At 38.3% G+C, this 16,925-nt stretch overlaps 1 protein-coding gene across 1 annotated transcript in view; it reads left to right on the top strand.

Moving 5' to 3' along the window:
• Window positions 1–16,925, top strand: part of PHYHIPL (phytanoyl-CoA 2-hydroxylase interacting protein-like) — a 36,882-nt gene that overhangs the window by 16,661 nt on the left and 3,296 nt on the right. The window contains exons 2-4 of the mRNA XM_009325844.1: window positions 9,426–9,622; window positions 14,609–14,783; window positions 15,805–15,922. Of these exons, the coding sequence (XP_009324119.1) occupies window positions 9,426–9,622; window positions 14,609–14,783; window positions 15,805–15,922 (490 nt within the window). The remainder of the gene's footprint in view (window positions 1–9,425; window positions 9,623–14,608; window positions 14,784–15,804; window positions 15,923–16,925) is intronic.

The following is a 16,925-nucleotide window of genomic DNA, read 5'->3' as shown; positions in this document are numbered from 1 at the left end:
TGAAGTCAATAGTGTAGGTTGGTAGGAAAAAGCCAAATTAAGCCTTGAGTTAAAACCAAATAACAAGAGAATCTGAATGTATATGAACATTTCAAAAACACTTGGTAAATATAGATATACATGTAATACTTATAAATAAGTAATGCTTTATTTTCAAAACTATTTTTTAACATTTCGGACAGAGTGCGCATTACCTTACTAGAAAATGCACAACGGTAGTATCAGACATGGGGAGGAAATGAGGGGAAGATTTAGAGGATTTTAGAAGATTTTAGCAGAATTTATAGACCCAGGCATTCTCTCTTTATCTAATGTAGGAATTGGTCTTACAAGGATACTTATTTAGAAAATATTCTTGAACATGCTTATATAAATACAAAAATCTGTATTGGGAGTTAGTTTACCAGGATTCTGGGGAGAGGAGAGAGAGACATTTAAGAGCCTGAGACTGTTCACTCATTTTTTGTACATGAAAAGAAGCATGAATAAAGCATAAATGTTACTTATGTGGTTATGAATAGCAAGTTGAACTTTGAAATAGAACAGCTGTCCTGGAGAAGTGCCACTTACATGGCCTAACAAACAACAGCCTTGATTTGATAATTTTATAAATGCTGTTGTATTTGTATTTTCCCTGTGTGATTTCATTGTCTCTCTTGAACAAGGTGTTGCAGTGAACACTGAAATTCTTGATATTCGGGTTAATTGTTTGCTTGGTAGGGAGATACTGTCATGTTCATGTAAAACAATTTTATATAGGTATCAGTTGGACAGGGACCCATTCATTCCAGAGCTCAGGAGAAAAACATGATATTGTATTTTTGCTTAGTTAAATTTAAGTATGCAGCTAATATATAATTTCCTGGTACTTTCCCGTAATTTTTGATGGTTATACAGAAAGAAGAATTCTCCCTCCTATTGAATTTTTGAGGAAATAAAATACCTCCACAGTAAGTTGGAGAATTCAGTCTGAATTATAGCACTCAGATATTGTCAGTCTATATCAGTTTTCTTGAATTACTAACTTAGTATTTTACCTTTGTAGACCTGATACATAACCAATCAGCTGAGTTATCAAGACAAGGAAAGGTAGAAATTTTTCTGTTTCAGAAGGTGTAAAGATGTCTCTGTTCATTTTATGGGAGTTACTGTTTCTAAATGAGTTGTTTTCAGTTGTTACTAGCGGTATCTAGTAAGAGGATTTCTTATGCCATGGTTCCTAGGTGCTCTTTATGAAGTTGATCCCCTCTCATCAAACATTTCTACTTCAAAAGGTCATAGCTAATGTCTCTCATTGTATTGAAAATGTTAACTTTAGAAAAGTTTCCCTCAATGGATGTATTTTAAGATCTGAAAAAGGTGACATTTTAAAAAAAATGTGATTTGTACTATAAGATTTTGTTTGGCTTTTGGTGTGTTTGTTACATGTGCCATTGGTGTCTGTGTATAATGTAAGCCTGATCTTTTGGGGTCTCAAAAATTGCTTTACCTTATAGTTTGTTCCTCTATGCAAGGAGGATACCTTGCATATCCTTGAGGATATGCAGATCCTCATCTACATACCTTTTGATTTTCAGATATCTTCCCAGAATGTATTGAGGATCCAGTGTTAGCTTTTAATTTTGTGCAATGTGGCTAGAGTCTCACCTTGCTTAATTTCTGGCTCACAAACCTTAGTCACATTTCCTTTATCAAATTCCTAGGTTTTCATGGCGCTGACACTTCACAAAAGTAACTGCAGGGGTTAATATCTTGTGTGTCTTTCTAAAGACAGTACAGTGCAGCACTTAGTGCACTATCTATCTTCTGCATGACAGCAGCCCAGATAAACCCCAAACTATGTGAACCAGATGAGTGAAATTACGCCAGTGTAGGAGAATATTGTGGTGACGTAGAAGTGGCATGACGACTGCTCCACTGGCTTTCCTCCCAGTTGCTGGTTGTGGGATATCACCAGGGCTTCCTTGTGCTTTTGGCATTCCCAATTAGTTCAGTAGTTTCCGGGTGTCTTACCTGCTATAAAAAATTGCAGCAACCTAGAGGCTGCTTTGAGTTGCTTCAGCACAGACAGCCACAGTTGGGATGAATGGAACAATTAGCACTGAATCTAGGCTTTCTTTTTTGTAGCAAACTTTCAATCCTGGGCCACAGGTCAGTCTTAGAGGTGGAGGTTCTTCAGTAGCTTGGCATGTTACGTGGGCTTAGTTTTCTTTATTGTCTGTACAGTCCCCCTAAAAAATGTGTTTTGTATCACCTAGTTTTCCATCATCTTTTCTTTTCCCCCACCAGAAAGCCATTTTTCATCATACAAATGTCAAAAAAACTCATATTTGGAAAGTGTCTTGAACTGTTTTCTTCTTTCTTGCTGCTAGAGGTAAATTCAGAGGACAGTCAGTCCTCAGACAGAATTTGAGTAGGACCTGTTACTTACTTTGCTGTTCCTCTACCAAGTTTTAATTGAGCCTTAAATGAGTGTTTTGACTTTAAGAAGTAGTGACATTCCCGTGTTTTCAATTAAATTCTTTGGGAATTATTAGATTCCATGACTTTTAACACTATGTTTATTTGAAATTTCTAAATATATGCATGTCTTCTGGAAAATTAAACTGAGGCTTTAAACAGATGGTTTTTGCAAGTCATTGTGAAATCAAAGTTTAAGAAACTGCTGTTCCCAAGTCACCTCCTCAGCTGAGAATATGGTAGCTAGACTTGTGAGCTCTTAGGATGTTTCAGTGTAACTTACAGCTGGAAAAGACAGGGTTGTAACTGGAAAACTGCACTAACAAGCATTCCATTATTCGTGTTGTGTTGTGTTTTGTTTTAAATCTAGACCATATTAAATGCAAAGAGTTACATCCTCAGATAAAGAAACTTCTTAACAGCAACCATTTCAGATGCAAGGACGAGCATGAGATTTACAAAGTACAAATTGGCAGCCCAAAATGCCTTAATGTTTTTTATGAATCCTTTGGGAACATGTTTTCAAAGATCCATGGCAATGGTGTTGGCAGCTTAGGAGAGGCATAACAGTGATTTTTGAATGTCTGCTCCAAAAGCTTCAGAAGTATATGTTTCCCACAACATGACTCTAAAGACACTGAAGATTTATCCCTGAGTACAAAGAAACTTAGAACCAGATGATTTGTCTTTGTCCGTACAACCGGAGATTTTCTACTGTGATGCCAAAAGAGGCAAATCTATTTATACATGTTGAGGGGGGGTTCATAATGGGTTTAAATGAAAATGTAAGTTACACTTCATTAAGCTGATGTAATTTGCATCTTGAGGGACAGAAGGACAAAGCCTTAGCAGGAAACACAGTTGACAAGAGATTTTGAAGTAATGCAAGGAAAAGCCATTTTATCACTTTCTTCTCTTTTCTGTTGGTTGGTCTCCTGGCATGTTTGGGCTCTGTGATATAAAGTGCGTTTGCATCACTTCAGGGATGTGTAACTTTCCACAACTACTTAGGACAGCTCTGAATTTGGTTGAGTGATGGTTCAAAGCCCGCCCCCCCCCCCCCGCCTTAATTCCAAATTCTGTTTAGATATTTACATTTTTTCCATGTATAAAATGAATAAATAACTTTTGGCTAGATATTGGACGAATATCTGATTTGGTTGAATCCAAACCCCATGAAGGGGAAATAGCAATCTGAAAAGCATTCTTGTATTACTTTGATGGTCATTCCCCTAGTATCCAAGTCTAAATTGCAGATAAATAGTAATATTTTACAACTATATTTTGTCATCCATGATTACTGAAGGGATACTTTCACAGCTCCAGCAGAGAAAAGGATTTCACCCATCCCTGCCTTCTTTTAATTTCTCCAGATTTAATGGACATCATTGCAGTTGAATGAATATTTCAGGAGTTTACTTCACACTGAGTACAAGCAATCACACTCATTATGGCTGTAATATTTGTAGTTTTTTCCCTGTTGATGGATGGCTATTATGGCATTGTATTCAGTCATTTGCAGGTTCTGTTTTCTGTGAATTTGTTTCTTGACTGCTGGATAATTTTTCATGCTTGCATAGTGCAGCAAGCTACATAATTAATGCTGTGAAAGGTGGCATATTAGTGTTATGGATGGAGTTATGGGAAAGAGAGTGTGATTTGATTGCTGAATACAAATCTCATGAGTTCTACTGCAGCGTGCCTGGTATACAACCTTTGAGCGTGAACCCATCTTTTTAATGTTTCCAAATGATGAATTACATTCAAACTATGGGAAATACAGATGTATGTGTAGGGATTCTATGTCTTCATTAAATGTGTATCATATTGCTTCAGTTAATTTTTTTCCATTGTAAATGCTTTAGGAATGTATTTGCCACGATAATATCAGAGTCAAAGCATCTATAAGCAAGGTCATAGGAACCCAGAAATATATTATTTTATGGTATAGTTTCATATAACTCATTTCTGTGAGCTGTAAGTATGTTTAGAGAGTGGATTACAAATTAGCCCCTTCAGGATTTCTTTTGTGGATAACATAAACAGTTAGTGAAATGAAAAGTCAGTAGGCACGTAGTCCCTTGCCTTGCTGTGAAGTTCTGCATTTTTAGCACTAAGGAAGAAGATTGGTAACTACCAATCAGAGGTTGTGTTAAGTTTCTTCTCCACCATCTTTCCACTGCTGCAAATGTAATGGTTCAGCTTGTTTTGAGTGACGAGGCACATTCAGAAAAAAACATCCTTTTCCAAATCTTTTCAGTGTGGGCTAATCAATTTCCAAGTCTTATCATTTGTATCCAGTAGTGACAGATGAAAGCCATGAACGTTCAATGGGAATTTTCTGTCTTTTTTTTTTTCCCCGTTCCAAAATAATTTATGTAAGTAGAAGATATAATGAGGATACTAAATTAAGTGTGTCTGTGTATATAAATAAAATCGGTTTGTTACCCATTTGCCAGCCTTTTTGGCTCAACTGCAGCAGTGAGTATCATAACCGCTTTAAAATTGATTAGACAATTTAACTTGAAATTTAACTCTGGATATGGCAGAGAGAGATAAGCCTGTGAATAGGAGCATAAAACATTAATCTTGCAGTTCTCCAGCTGATCTCCGTAAAGCTGGCGTGTTGTATTTATTCTTTGGCTTTGAAGAAACTTAAAGTCTTATGCTTCCAGTGTGACCTATGCACATGAGTGGTCTTTGACTTCTTATTATATGGGTCAAGAATCACTGGGCCCTTTTGCTTGTTCTAAAAGTGAACTGTTTTTTTGTTAAAACAGAGGTGTTTCTGCAGCAGACAGGGATGACATGCCTATTTTTTTTTTGGCAGGGGAGACAAGGTTTGTTTGGCTACTAACTCTTCTATAAGTTTCTGCCCAAAAGAGACCTGAAAGTAGTGTTTCTATCCAGTCCCGCGGTGGCTTCCAGTGTTGAAGCAACATGAATGTGCAAAATGAAGTAGCCATTTCAATTGGAAGCTGATCTATTTTCATTTGATATAAAGCTGTTCAGAGCAACATTTCCTATGCTACTTTCATTTTCAATTTTTGTCTGTATTGTGATGCTTCATCAAAGAAAGATCAATTTAGCCTCAATGAAGTGGCAAAGCGACAAATGTGAAAGCAGCCAGTTCTAAGGCCTTCTCCACCTATTTTCACATGCAGAACAGTAGTAACTTCCTTTCAGCTGGAGTTTTGGAGTGCTTTAGGGCAACTATGTGCTGGTTTTGAGTAAGTTCAGCTACTATTTCAGCTTTTGGTAGACATCCTATTTCCTTATGTTGATCTATTCTTTAAATTGGTCCTGGTATAAAGAAGAAGTCATTTGAAGTAGACATGCTTTCCAGTATGAAAACCAATTCAAAATATTCACCAAAGCGCAAGGGGAAAAAAGGCAAGGTACAAATGTGTTACCTTTTTAGTCAGTTGTATCTGTCAGTTTTTGATCTCCGTGACACCTGTATTTCACTTACCACATGTGAAGTCTCCAGTTTTAACTAGCGGGTAGGCCGCTAAGCAGTCCTTTGTAGCAGCCAGCATTTTAAGTGGTTTGGTTGACAATATTGTCAGACCCTAGTTGAACCCCCACTTTAAAAGCAGATAGTAGTATTTTCTTAAACACCTGACTTCTAAGTTTAGCTCAGTTACCCTTCTGCTATTGAAAATTCTGTCCATTCTTACTATCTTGTCTTATAAGTATATAACTACATATTATAGTAGTTGTAATGCTTTTATAATATTGATAAACTCCAGTGGAAATATTTCACGTTACGTAGTTGTTATAAATGATGTACGTACATTACCAGACTGGATAGGATATTTTGACTCTCCTTCTGTGCTATCCTGTCATCTTCATTTCTTTCTAGTTAATGACAGTGCAGTGATGTCAAGCACTATATCTCACATTTTTATGTCATATTCCATTACATCTCAGGACAGAATGCTGTTCCTAACATCGAAAAGCACTATTTTTTGCAGGACCCAGATTCTGAGTTAGAGCTTATGCTTTACAGGAGCATGCTTCAACATTTCTTGGTGGTTTGAATGCTGCTAGGGTGTCTGCTGTCTGGGCAAAGCTGGTCTAATACTTGCATGTTTGGTTCCTAGGATCAGTCATATCTAAGAAAGCACGAGCATGCTTTTCATGCTCCATCCTTTTTTTTCCTTGTTCCCATGCAATGGTACACTGATTACTGTTCAAAAGTCACCATTTACCAATACTCACTGAATCATCATCCTCCGTATTAATACTATGTATCATTATCAGGTTCCTATTTCTGCCTGTCAACTCAATGGATTTTGACATTCAGGACTACACAAATTTGTATCAAAATATAAGTATGCATTACAAATATCACAGATACTTCATATTCTAAATAGAAGGGAAACTGGAGTATTGCTTGCTGGTGATGATTGTGAGGTATTTTACTTTCTTATTTCATATTCTGTTTGTATTCTGTTTGTATTTCAAAATCTGTAAAATTTTTTTTCCACTTTCGAAGAGCTTTAAAGATTTCAGAAAAGTGTTTGGATTTTGTTCCATCACAAAAAAAGCAGAGCTTAGCACTTAGTAATGCAGGTGGTTTCTTTTTCTGACATATTAAAAATGTTGCTAAAAATTACCTGGAGATTTTCTGCTAGACATTTACTTAAACTATTTATTCTTTCTTAATAAACTATTTATTCTTTCTTAATTCTTTCTTACTTTCTTAAGCAAAGAAAGTAAAAGGATCAGGAGTGCAGACATCTAAAGATGTATGCCAGACATTATTTCCAAGAATTGTACAGAAAACAATACCCATTTACAGAAGCATTTTTGCTCTTTGACTGTCATCGGTGTGCTCCAAAATCTTTTTTCATCTCGTTACTTTTTGTCAGCGTTCATTACTGCTTTGCACATGTCTCCTGAAGCTTAAACTACTTTGGCTGTTTGTAACATGGCTAGGGCCCATAGTTATGGAGTATAGAAGGTCACTTCTGAAGCAAAGAAGTTGCACATTAACGTATTGTGGGTATGTATGGCTTGGATTTCCTGACTGCATGTCTGTTCAGGTCTTTATTCAGTTATTTAGCGTGCTGGGATCCAAGTCCGTCCAGCTCTCCAGGAGGTCTGAGAACCTCAGCAGCATCACTCCACCTTCTGCTTAAACACAGAGCCTTGCTCCTGGAAGAGTGATCGTATGTAGCCTTTTCAGTGTACCTGGTAGAGCTTTCAGTCATTTTTCAAATACAAAATGCTTACAAAAGAAAGCAATGCCATTTTCTCCCTGCTGGCTTTCTGAAATCTCGTATTGAGAAAAGCACTTACCATGTATTTCATATGAACAGAAAGCTTTCAGTAATGACTGGTATTTCTGACTCTATTGCAGCCAGTGCAGCTGTTGAAAATGTCATTGTGGATGGCACAAATAGGGTAGGATTTCGAGCAAGACCGTGCACCATCTGACTTTTGATATTAGTTGAAAAGGAAAAAAAAAAAAGCAATAGGATGTTTGAAGAATAGACAACCTGTTGGATGTAAATGCATAAAATGGAACAAAAATAGAAAAGTGTTGTTATTTGTTCTTGAAACCATCAGTAAAATTACTTTATTCAGAATACTAGCTGGAAATCTATGGATTTTGCAGACCCTGTGATTGAATTTCACATATCCATGAGGAGAATTTTGAACAATCAGACCAACTTCAAATTCCTGCATTGAGGTGTTGGTGTAATTCTTTGCCAGCGTATGTTGAGAGGTTGAAATGTCCCTAATGTTTTCCAAGTCAAATTTGTATTATTATTACTGACTACATTCACCTTCTGTGTCCAGTTTTTTATCAGTTATGGTGGAAGTATAAATACTATCTTTTTCTGTAATTAGAAGTGAGTAAAAATAATTCTGACAGAGTGTGTTGCCTCACATCTCTGCATGGGCTTCCAGTCTTCCTCACCTGCACAGAATTTGGGAACTTTCCTCTCTTTCTTACACAGACATTAGCCTTGTTTTTCTCCTTTGTTTCTTTCTATACTTATCTATGTTTGATTTTTATTTTTTTATGCTCTGTTTCTTTACTTCTTCTCTTACATCATCTTCTCTTATTTTTTCCTTTTTACCCACTCATTTTTCTCATCTTTCTGCTTTTTTTTTTATTGTTTGTTCACTTTTGACGTGTGTCTTATGTAGTGCAAGATCACCCAACGTTTCTGAGTTTTAAAGTTCACAGAATGCTCTACTACAAGGTTGCCTTAGGAATTAAGGGAAGACCTAATTTTAGAACCTGTGATGCTTTTTGGGGCCAATGGTCATTTGTTCATCTACCATATGCACTTAAAGAAATTAGAAAAAACTTCCCAAGAAAAGTGCAGGGTCTCAACTGGGCAAATAGAATAGCGAGAATAAACACCAGAAAATGAAATTGGTTTGTATGTCCCTTTTACTGTGGCTCAACAAAGTGATCACTGTTAATTGTTTCACTGCGAAAGAGACAGTATTTTATATATGTGTATACGTATGTGTATATACATACACCATGTATAAACCTTGAAGAGATCGGTTTTACTTTGCACTTGAAAAATCGGTTTAGGATGACTATGATTTCTATTTGTATTTATTTCACTGACAGGTATGGATAGGGCCATGATGTTCACTGTGGACACTGCTGGCATCTTAACTAAACATTATAGCACCAGATAGCTTCAGATGTTTCTTATTCTCAAACTGCAACTGCACACAGTTGTGATACTAGCCAGTCTATGCAGCCTGCTTACATGTTATTAGTGGTTATTCACATGAGGCATTTCATCCCTTTCCAATATTTCCCATCACTGACATTAAGACTTGCATAATTGTACCTCATAGTTGCTTCTGAGTACCACCTATGAGACTTTGTGAAAAGCTGTTCAGAGACGTGATTGTATTGGAGCACAGAAAACAGATATCTAATAGGTCTTTAACTGAACGAATCATGCTTATTTTTTACGCAGGGAATAAATCACAAGATAGTGGGATTGCAGAGATGGAGGAACTTCCAGTCCCACACAACATCAAAATAAGTAACATCACATGTGATTCCTTCAAGATTTCTTGGGACATGGATTCTAAATCCAAGGACCGCATTACTCATTACTTCATCGATCTCAACAAGAAAGAAAACAAGAATTCCAACAAATTTAAACACAAGGTAATTTTCATTTTAAAATCAAGGTGGAAATACTTGATTTTTAATAGATGAATCTCAGTGTTTTATTAACCTTTCAAAGCAAGACCATGGGAAACAGGTATTGGACATCCAGCAAAGGTGGGTTTTGATTAATCTGATTGACTTGTTTTTTTTTACTCGGAATACCTTCTCTGTCTCTAGCCTATGTGCATGTACACATGAATACATTTGTTTTATGGAGAACTGAACATTGCCTTTTCTATTTCATTTGAAAACAGTTTTGGAACCTGTACAATGTATTGCAAGACAGACGTTTTTATTCCTGACTAGTTCTTAATCATTATTTAAACAATTTATGCATTCTGTGCCTGTCCCTGTTCAGTGACACTCATGAAAGCAACACATGTCATTTCAACAGAAGAGTCACAAATTCTAATGCACTTCTAGGAAGGCTTCCAGCAAGTTTAGTTTGCAGCATTCAGCACTGTGACCTGAATATTCATCTGGCCTCTTTCTTCAAGCCACTGATGCAGGGACATACTGAATGCATTGCAGAATCTGTACTTATCAAATCCAGCAAAATCTGCTTTGACCTTAGAATAGTTGAAATACTGAGATGTCTAGAGAAACATGGAATGAGATAGAAGATTAAACAACACAATCATCTGAAAATTTAAAAACAATGTTGGCAATATCTCTAAAAGATAAGGTTCCAGACAAATATGAGAGCTCTGATTCTATCAACACCTAAATTACTATTGGTTTATAAGTCAGTGGGATAACCAGGAAATATTTCCACCAATTTCTCTGAGTCTTTTTATTGTGAGAGTATTTTTCCTGTGACTTTTGTTAATAACAGGTGTATAATTTTCACGTTTCCTTATTTGACTTTTTTTTTTTAACGTGGTTGGAAGTAACATATGCATTAAGTGTAATGAAAAATCACTTACTACTGCTTGAAATTGAGAACTTTACATGTTTGGCCAAGATGTTGCAGTTGCTAGGAACCAGCGTGCGAAGCACTACTGAATTTAATGTTATAATAGGCATTTATTATGACTCATTTTTAATTGTAATAGCAAATATAGTAGGGTATGTTTGTTTTTTTCTTACTGTTATCACTTTTGGAATTGACAGCCTTTGAATTTGAATTCCCATTTTATACTGCAGGGATAAATATACCTTCTAATATAAATGCTTACTGGGATGGATTCTTTTTAATTTCTTCCATTTTATTAATCTACGTGTTTTTTCATTCGTGTGCAAACTGGTGTAAAGTTGTAAAATTTGTTTTTGTAAAAGGTAGAGCCACCCTAGCAGATCAGACACTATATACACTTCAAAATCTGTATCACAGTGATGAGACTAGTGTTAAAGGGAGAGAAAAAAAATGGATGTTGGTAGCGTAATAAAGATAAGCCATTAGATTTATTTTGTTTTTCTCCGCAATTCCCTAGCTTTTTGTCGTGATGAAGTGTTTAGTCAAAGGAGAGAGGTAATTGGATCTGTAAGAACAGGAGACTAAAGTCTATCAATTAAAATGATGAATAAGTTGGATGTCTTGTCAGAATTAACTTAAAATTTCTTGGTACTAACTGTGTTAGTGACTTGGTAAAGCTTCCCCCCGCCCCGGCCGGAACGATGGAAATGCAGACAGCAGACAGGGTGGGGAAGACAACTGCACAGACTGAATACCCTAACAACTATCTGTGCCAGAGCACATCTCTGTTTGCTTTCATGCATCTTTAGTACTAAGTAATTTTTAACACACTTTCTAGAATGAGCTTTTGTTGAGAAATTAAAAATTGCTCAAATTCAAAATTTGCCCTAACCCTAGTATGGTTAGAGACAAACATCCTTCCTCCCTGTAACGTTAGTTACACAAATTTCACAGCTGAAGCTCAGCAGCAGACCTGCTGGGTAGGGAGCTGATAATCTGGCAGCTGCAGCACCAGGGACTGAATCCTCCCAGAATCCAGAGGGAACTGAATCAGTCCCCACCCATCCATTGCCTTCATAACAGAGCTGTTGTATAAAGGTGAAGGATATCACTGCCCCTTCTCCTAGCAGCGCTTTTTAGGAAGAAAAGAATGAGCCCCACCACTTAGTTATAAAAAACAGCATTGGGAGTTAACTCTCGGGAGTCATCCAGAAGTCAGGCTGTGGAAGGAGACGGGCATCTTCAGGGGGAAAAAATCATCCTTACTTAGCTTACGGGTAGGGTAAAACACTCTCTGCAAGTGCCTGTCTCTCTCACAGGTGACAAGACCAGATGACCAGCTGAAACTATTTTCTAACTTGTAGAGAGTTTGTGTTAAGTCTCAGTTTGCTCACATAGCTGTGAGCGAGTGACTTGGGATAATAGACTTAACCTGTTCCATAGATGCTGTACCTCAGGAAAGGGGGCTCTTTGTTTCCTTGTGTACCCAGGAAAGCATACGTGAATGATTCATCCTTTCAATACTTTTTCTGTTAGCAAATATATAAAGTATATTCAGCATATTTAGCGTGCATATAGTTTTATTATTTATGACTATTGTCATCATATCTGTGAAGGAGGAGGTTTGTATTGGTAATAGTATGTAAAGACTAGAATTCTAATAAGACTTTGTCTTTTTCTCAATGCAATTTGCATACCTCCCCTCTTTTTTAAGATATGGAAGTATGATTATTCCCATGTAACAGGAAATGAGGCTCAGATATTTAGCAAAACCAGGACTAGAACCTGGGTGTGCTGAGTTTCCACAATATGTCCTACGAGCAGACCTGGCAAAGGGAAAGGATAAGATGAAATGGGAGAAAGATGAAAATTGAAAGCTGCTTCTTTGGCAACGAAAAGGGACTGCAAAGCAGGCATCTTTTCCCCAAAAGGAGAGAGGTAGTGTGACTCGTATACCTTGCTGCTTAGTTATGCAGTGCTTCCAGGTTGTTCTTGGAAATTATTGCCCTCTAGGTACCTTTAGAGTTGTCTGGTGGGTGCTGGTGGTGGAGCAGCCATCTGCCACTCCAGAATCCCGGCTGTCCTTGAGCTGGTATATAACCTCCTTTGCACTTCTTTGGGGGCTCAGCCAGGAATAAGAGCTGAGCAGAAAAGAGATGAAAGGAGGGAATGGAGAATCCCCAGAGAAATTTCAATGTGAACATTTGAACGTTTTTTCCTGAGGTCAGTGTAGCGACCTTAAAAAGAAAAAAAAAAAAAAAAAAAAAAAAGAAAAGTTTGCTTAGAAAAAGAACAACAGATTAGAGTTATGAAAAGCATCATATCTGCCCCTCCTCCCCAGCTGTGCAAGAGATAAAAACTCTATTTAATGTGGCTGTGGGTAGTCTGCCCCTTTTTTGGTACAGTTAGAAGAGTTTCCTGATACACAGCTGGAAAGTAAGGCTTTGATGCACGGGGGCAATGAGGCTTTGAATGTTACATGAAAAGTGACAAAATTAATGGGGGCAAAAACCACCACTGGCTTGTGGGCACAGAGGCCTGACCCAGGTGGAGGCAGTTTTTACCGTAGCCAAAGAAAAGATGACAGGAAGACTGATGATTGTAACCGTAGCAGCAGCTGACCGCATTAGCTGGCAAATTCAGTCCAGTGGGATGCCTTTGCAATCGGTAGCTTTAAATGTCGTTTGGGGTTTCTTTTATTTTTCCTTGTAATCTTTCTCTATCTTTTATATATTATTTATTTCAGAGTGCACAACTGACTCCTTTACAGAGAAAGTTTTCTCCCAGCTGTTATTTGATTTACATGAGAATTAGCAAAAAAGAAATCATGACAACAAAATCTTACCCTTGATTATCAATCACATTTCAGTTCTTGTAATATCACAAGCTGCTAATTTTACAGTTTCTTAATACAGAAATCGAAGAATATTTTTTGCTGACAGAAAAACAATAAAAGAAAGATATTTTTCTATAATAGAAGACAAGCGGAAAAAAAAAATCTTTCAGGTCTTGCTTACAGATCATGAACAGAAAATGTCTCTTTTCTATTTCTTTTTTCCTTAAGGGACTACTGTACTAGTATTTATAGGTGGATGACTATGGACTAGGATTTATAGGTGGACAGCTATGGATGTTACCTAAAATGCCCACTTTTCACATGGCAGCCATCTTACTATTCTGTGATTACTGATAAATATTCAAGAGTAAATACCTCTCTCACTCTATCACAGCTCCTCGGGTACACTGTGCAGAGAATCATTCAACTCCACTGTGAGTCCTTTCACCCACAGTTCTAGCATAAACTGGCCAGTTCTTCAATTTTTTCTTCCCCTTGGTGGTCTGTGCTGCAGTCTTTGGTACTGTAGAAATTAGGTATTTCAACAACAAGCAGCTATTCTTCTTTGTTGCACTATGGTGTGATGATACACTGGAAGAGCCAAACAGAGTATCTGAAATGGTGGTGGGGTGGGAAGCAAGAGGTGCAATGACAGGCACAAACTATCTAGCCGTATGTTTGGCTTGTGCTGGCCCTTCCTGTACATAAGAGTATTTCGATACATGTAAAACACACGTTTAATTTTCTCTGTTGAAGTTTGGGTTGGAAGATACTGACAGCAATATAGTGGGCTGATTGATGGCAGGAGGAATTCTGTTTGGTTACACTGACTGAAAGAAAACAATGGCAATGAGAGCACAAGAAGCTCTTAAATTAAGATATCCTTGTGCTCAGTAGCGTGTCTTTCTCTGTTTGCATACTTAAGCACAAATGGCCCTAGTCTGAATTACATATTTGGGCTATATATAATAGTATCAATCTATAGTCAGTTGGAACCAATAATAAACTCATACATGCAAGTTATCACCGTAGCTCTTAGAGCAGACCTTAGACCATCGTCCTTGGCCACCCTGTTAACTTTGCTACGCCAATGGACTGTGAGAAGTAACTAAGGTTTACACAGAAGAGCCAGGGGTTGGGTTACATTGCAAAAGCAACGAAGGAAGGGGTGCTGGATTGGTTTGGTTGCACTGCTGACTTGTGTGTTGTTTTGTCTTTTTGTTTCCATCAGGATGTACCCACTAAATTGGTGGCCAAAGCTGTTCCTTTGCCTATGACAGTCCGCGGGCACTGGTTCTTGAGCCCAAGAACAGAATACACAGTAGCAGTGCAGACGGCATCAAAGCAAGTTGATGGTGATTATGTTGTTTCTGAGTGGAGTGAAATCATCGAGTTTTGCACAGCAGGTAATATTGCTGAAGAAGCATGCACCACAGGACGTATGCAATTAACGCTAGCTTCGCTCTCTGAGTGGGTTAGCCATCTACCAGTGCCACCTAGGCTGGTAGCGTTATAATAGCCACACCTGGAAACTGGAATTCTAACTTTAGGCTTTGTATGTGCTCAGGTTTTGCACGTTAATGAGGCAAACGCGCATTAAAAGGGAGTGCCCCTTTGTTCTGCCATAGCTTAGCTGCCCCAAAGTGCTGTGCCTGGCACCACTGCTTGTCCCAGGCTAGGAAAGGAGACTGCTCAGCCGAAGTGGAGCAGGGCCACTTGTGTGCCTGTTGCTTGCTACTAGCACCTGTGGCGAAAAGACAGAGTGGCATCTCCCTTACAGACAGCTTGCTTAAGACATGCTGCTGCTCTCCCTTCTCTGCATGCTGCAAAGCCTGAGCACCACCCACACCCTGTCTCGAGCATCAGTTTAGCCTGTCATTGATTTGTAAGTCTCTTCCTTTGGATATTCATCACCTAGTGCCAATGTGCTTGCCTGTGTGAAAGCTGAGTGCTGAAGCAAGCTCTCTATGAATGCCATGTTGGTTGAGATGCTGTTTAGGGCAGGTCCTAAGCAAGCTTTTTTTACTTATGTGAATTGTTACTGGCTGACAACTGGGTACTTTCTAGCAAACAGTTTATGAAATTACATAAGCCAGAGAGGGCAGTTCTCATCTCCTCTGCAGTCCCAACCAAATACAAGGAAACCAGCTCTAACACAGGAAATCCTGAGCTGAAAGTTGCTGTAGGCTTGCAGAGTATTCCTGGGGAAAGGAGTGGGGAGAACCAAACACGCGTGTTCCTGCCGTTTGTCTGTTGCCGCTGTTGGAAACTGGTGCTGGGCTATGTAGTTTCTGTATAGCTGCTGCATGATGTGAGATATGTTACCGAGGCTCTGTTCCCAATTTTAAGTCTGCGCATCTGTGTAGCTTTTGGAGAGTATTGTGGTTTTTCCTGCCCCCCATACTAGCAGATTGTCTTTCTTTCCAGATTATTCAAAAGTTCACCTAACACAGCTATTGGAAAAAGCTGAAGTGATTGCAGGCCGTATGCTTAAACTGTCTGTTTTTTATCGGAATCAGCACAAAGAATACTTTGATTATATCAGGTAAGAAAGTAAACATATGCAAAATTGTTTGGCAAATTAAGGGAGTAATGAAAATAAGTAAATGGAGGCAGCTGTGCCAAAGCTAGAGCAGAACGTCTGTATGCTTTATTGCCAGTCCAGAAGAAGGGAAAAAATAAAATATAACTCATTTCTTCCACCTTGCTTAACTCAGCACTTCCATTAGGCAATACAAATTTGTGTTTTGAAGCAGAAACTGAAGTACTCACAGGGTCTCCAGCCTGCTTAAAGTGTCTGTTATAATAACGGAGTGTTTAGTAGCCAAATAATTCTATTGTACTAAGAAATTCAGAGTGAGACTGCACAACTGTGTGCATAGGCATTTGCCTGCATATAAGAGTTCCATCTCAAATATTTGCTCTCCATGTACAACCACCCCATTTCTGTGCCCAAATGTAGTAACTGGGGCTCTGCAATCTGAATGTTAATTTATAGACTGTGTGGGGAGGGAGAGGGGATGATGTTTAGACAATGTTACAACACTGTGCTTCAGCTGGAATGAATAAATGGAATAGCTGGAGGTAGGTCCCTTATTCCTGTTGGAGACCCAGTGTGCTTTTGCACACGCAACCGGCAGAGTCATTACAATAGAAAAGAAGACTTTTCAGTAGAAGGAGTCAAAGCTCATGTACTGACTGAGCAGGAGCAGCCACCATGCAGAGGTAACCTTCCACCCTCAGAAGAACACGGATGAGAGGTAAGCAGTGTGTCGACATCTGTTTCAGCACTGTGTCAGAAGGGTGGCAGCACTGACTATGCTGCTTTAATATGCATTGAGAGATGGGGCTGCTGCTGTGCCACATGATTCCAGTTTTATGTGGGTGTCACACTAGTACCTGTCTAAAACTGTAAGTTTTGTAAAATTGGGGAAGAAAAAAATACTCGAGGGAATCCAACTCCGAAGAGCAGACTCCACTGCCCTTGGAAACATTCCCACTTTGTAGTCATGAGTATCTGCTCGATTCCAGGAGTGTCTTGTATATTC

The sequence above is a fragment of the Pygoscelis adeliae genome, unplaced genomic scaffold (assembly GCF_000699105.1).
Source record: "Pygoscelis adeliae isolate BGI_AS28 unplaced genomic scaffold, ASM69910v1 Scaffold4, whole genome shotgun sequence".
Lineage (NCBI taxonomy): Eukaryota > Metazoa > Chordata > Aves > Sphenisciformes > Spheniscidae > Pygoscelis > Pygoscelis adeliae.
The sequence above is the reverse complement of the archived record's forward strand: the minus strand, read 5'-3'. Positions and strand labels throughout refer to the sequence as shown.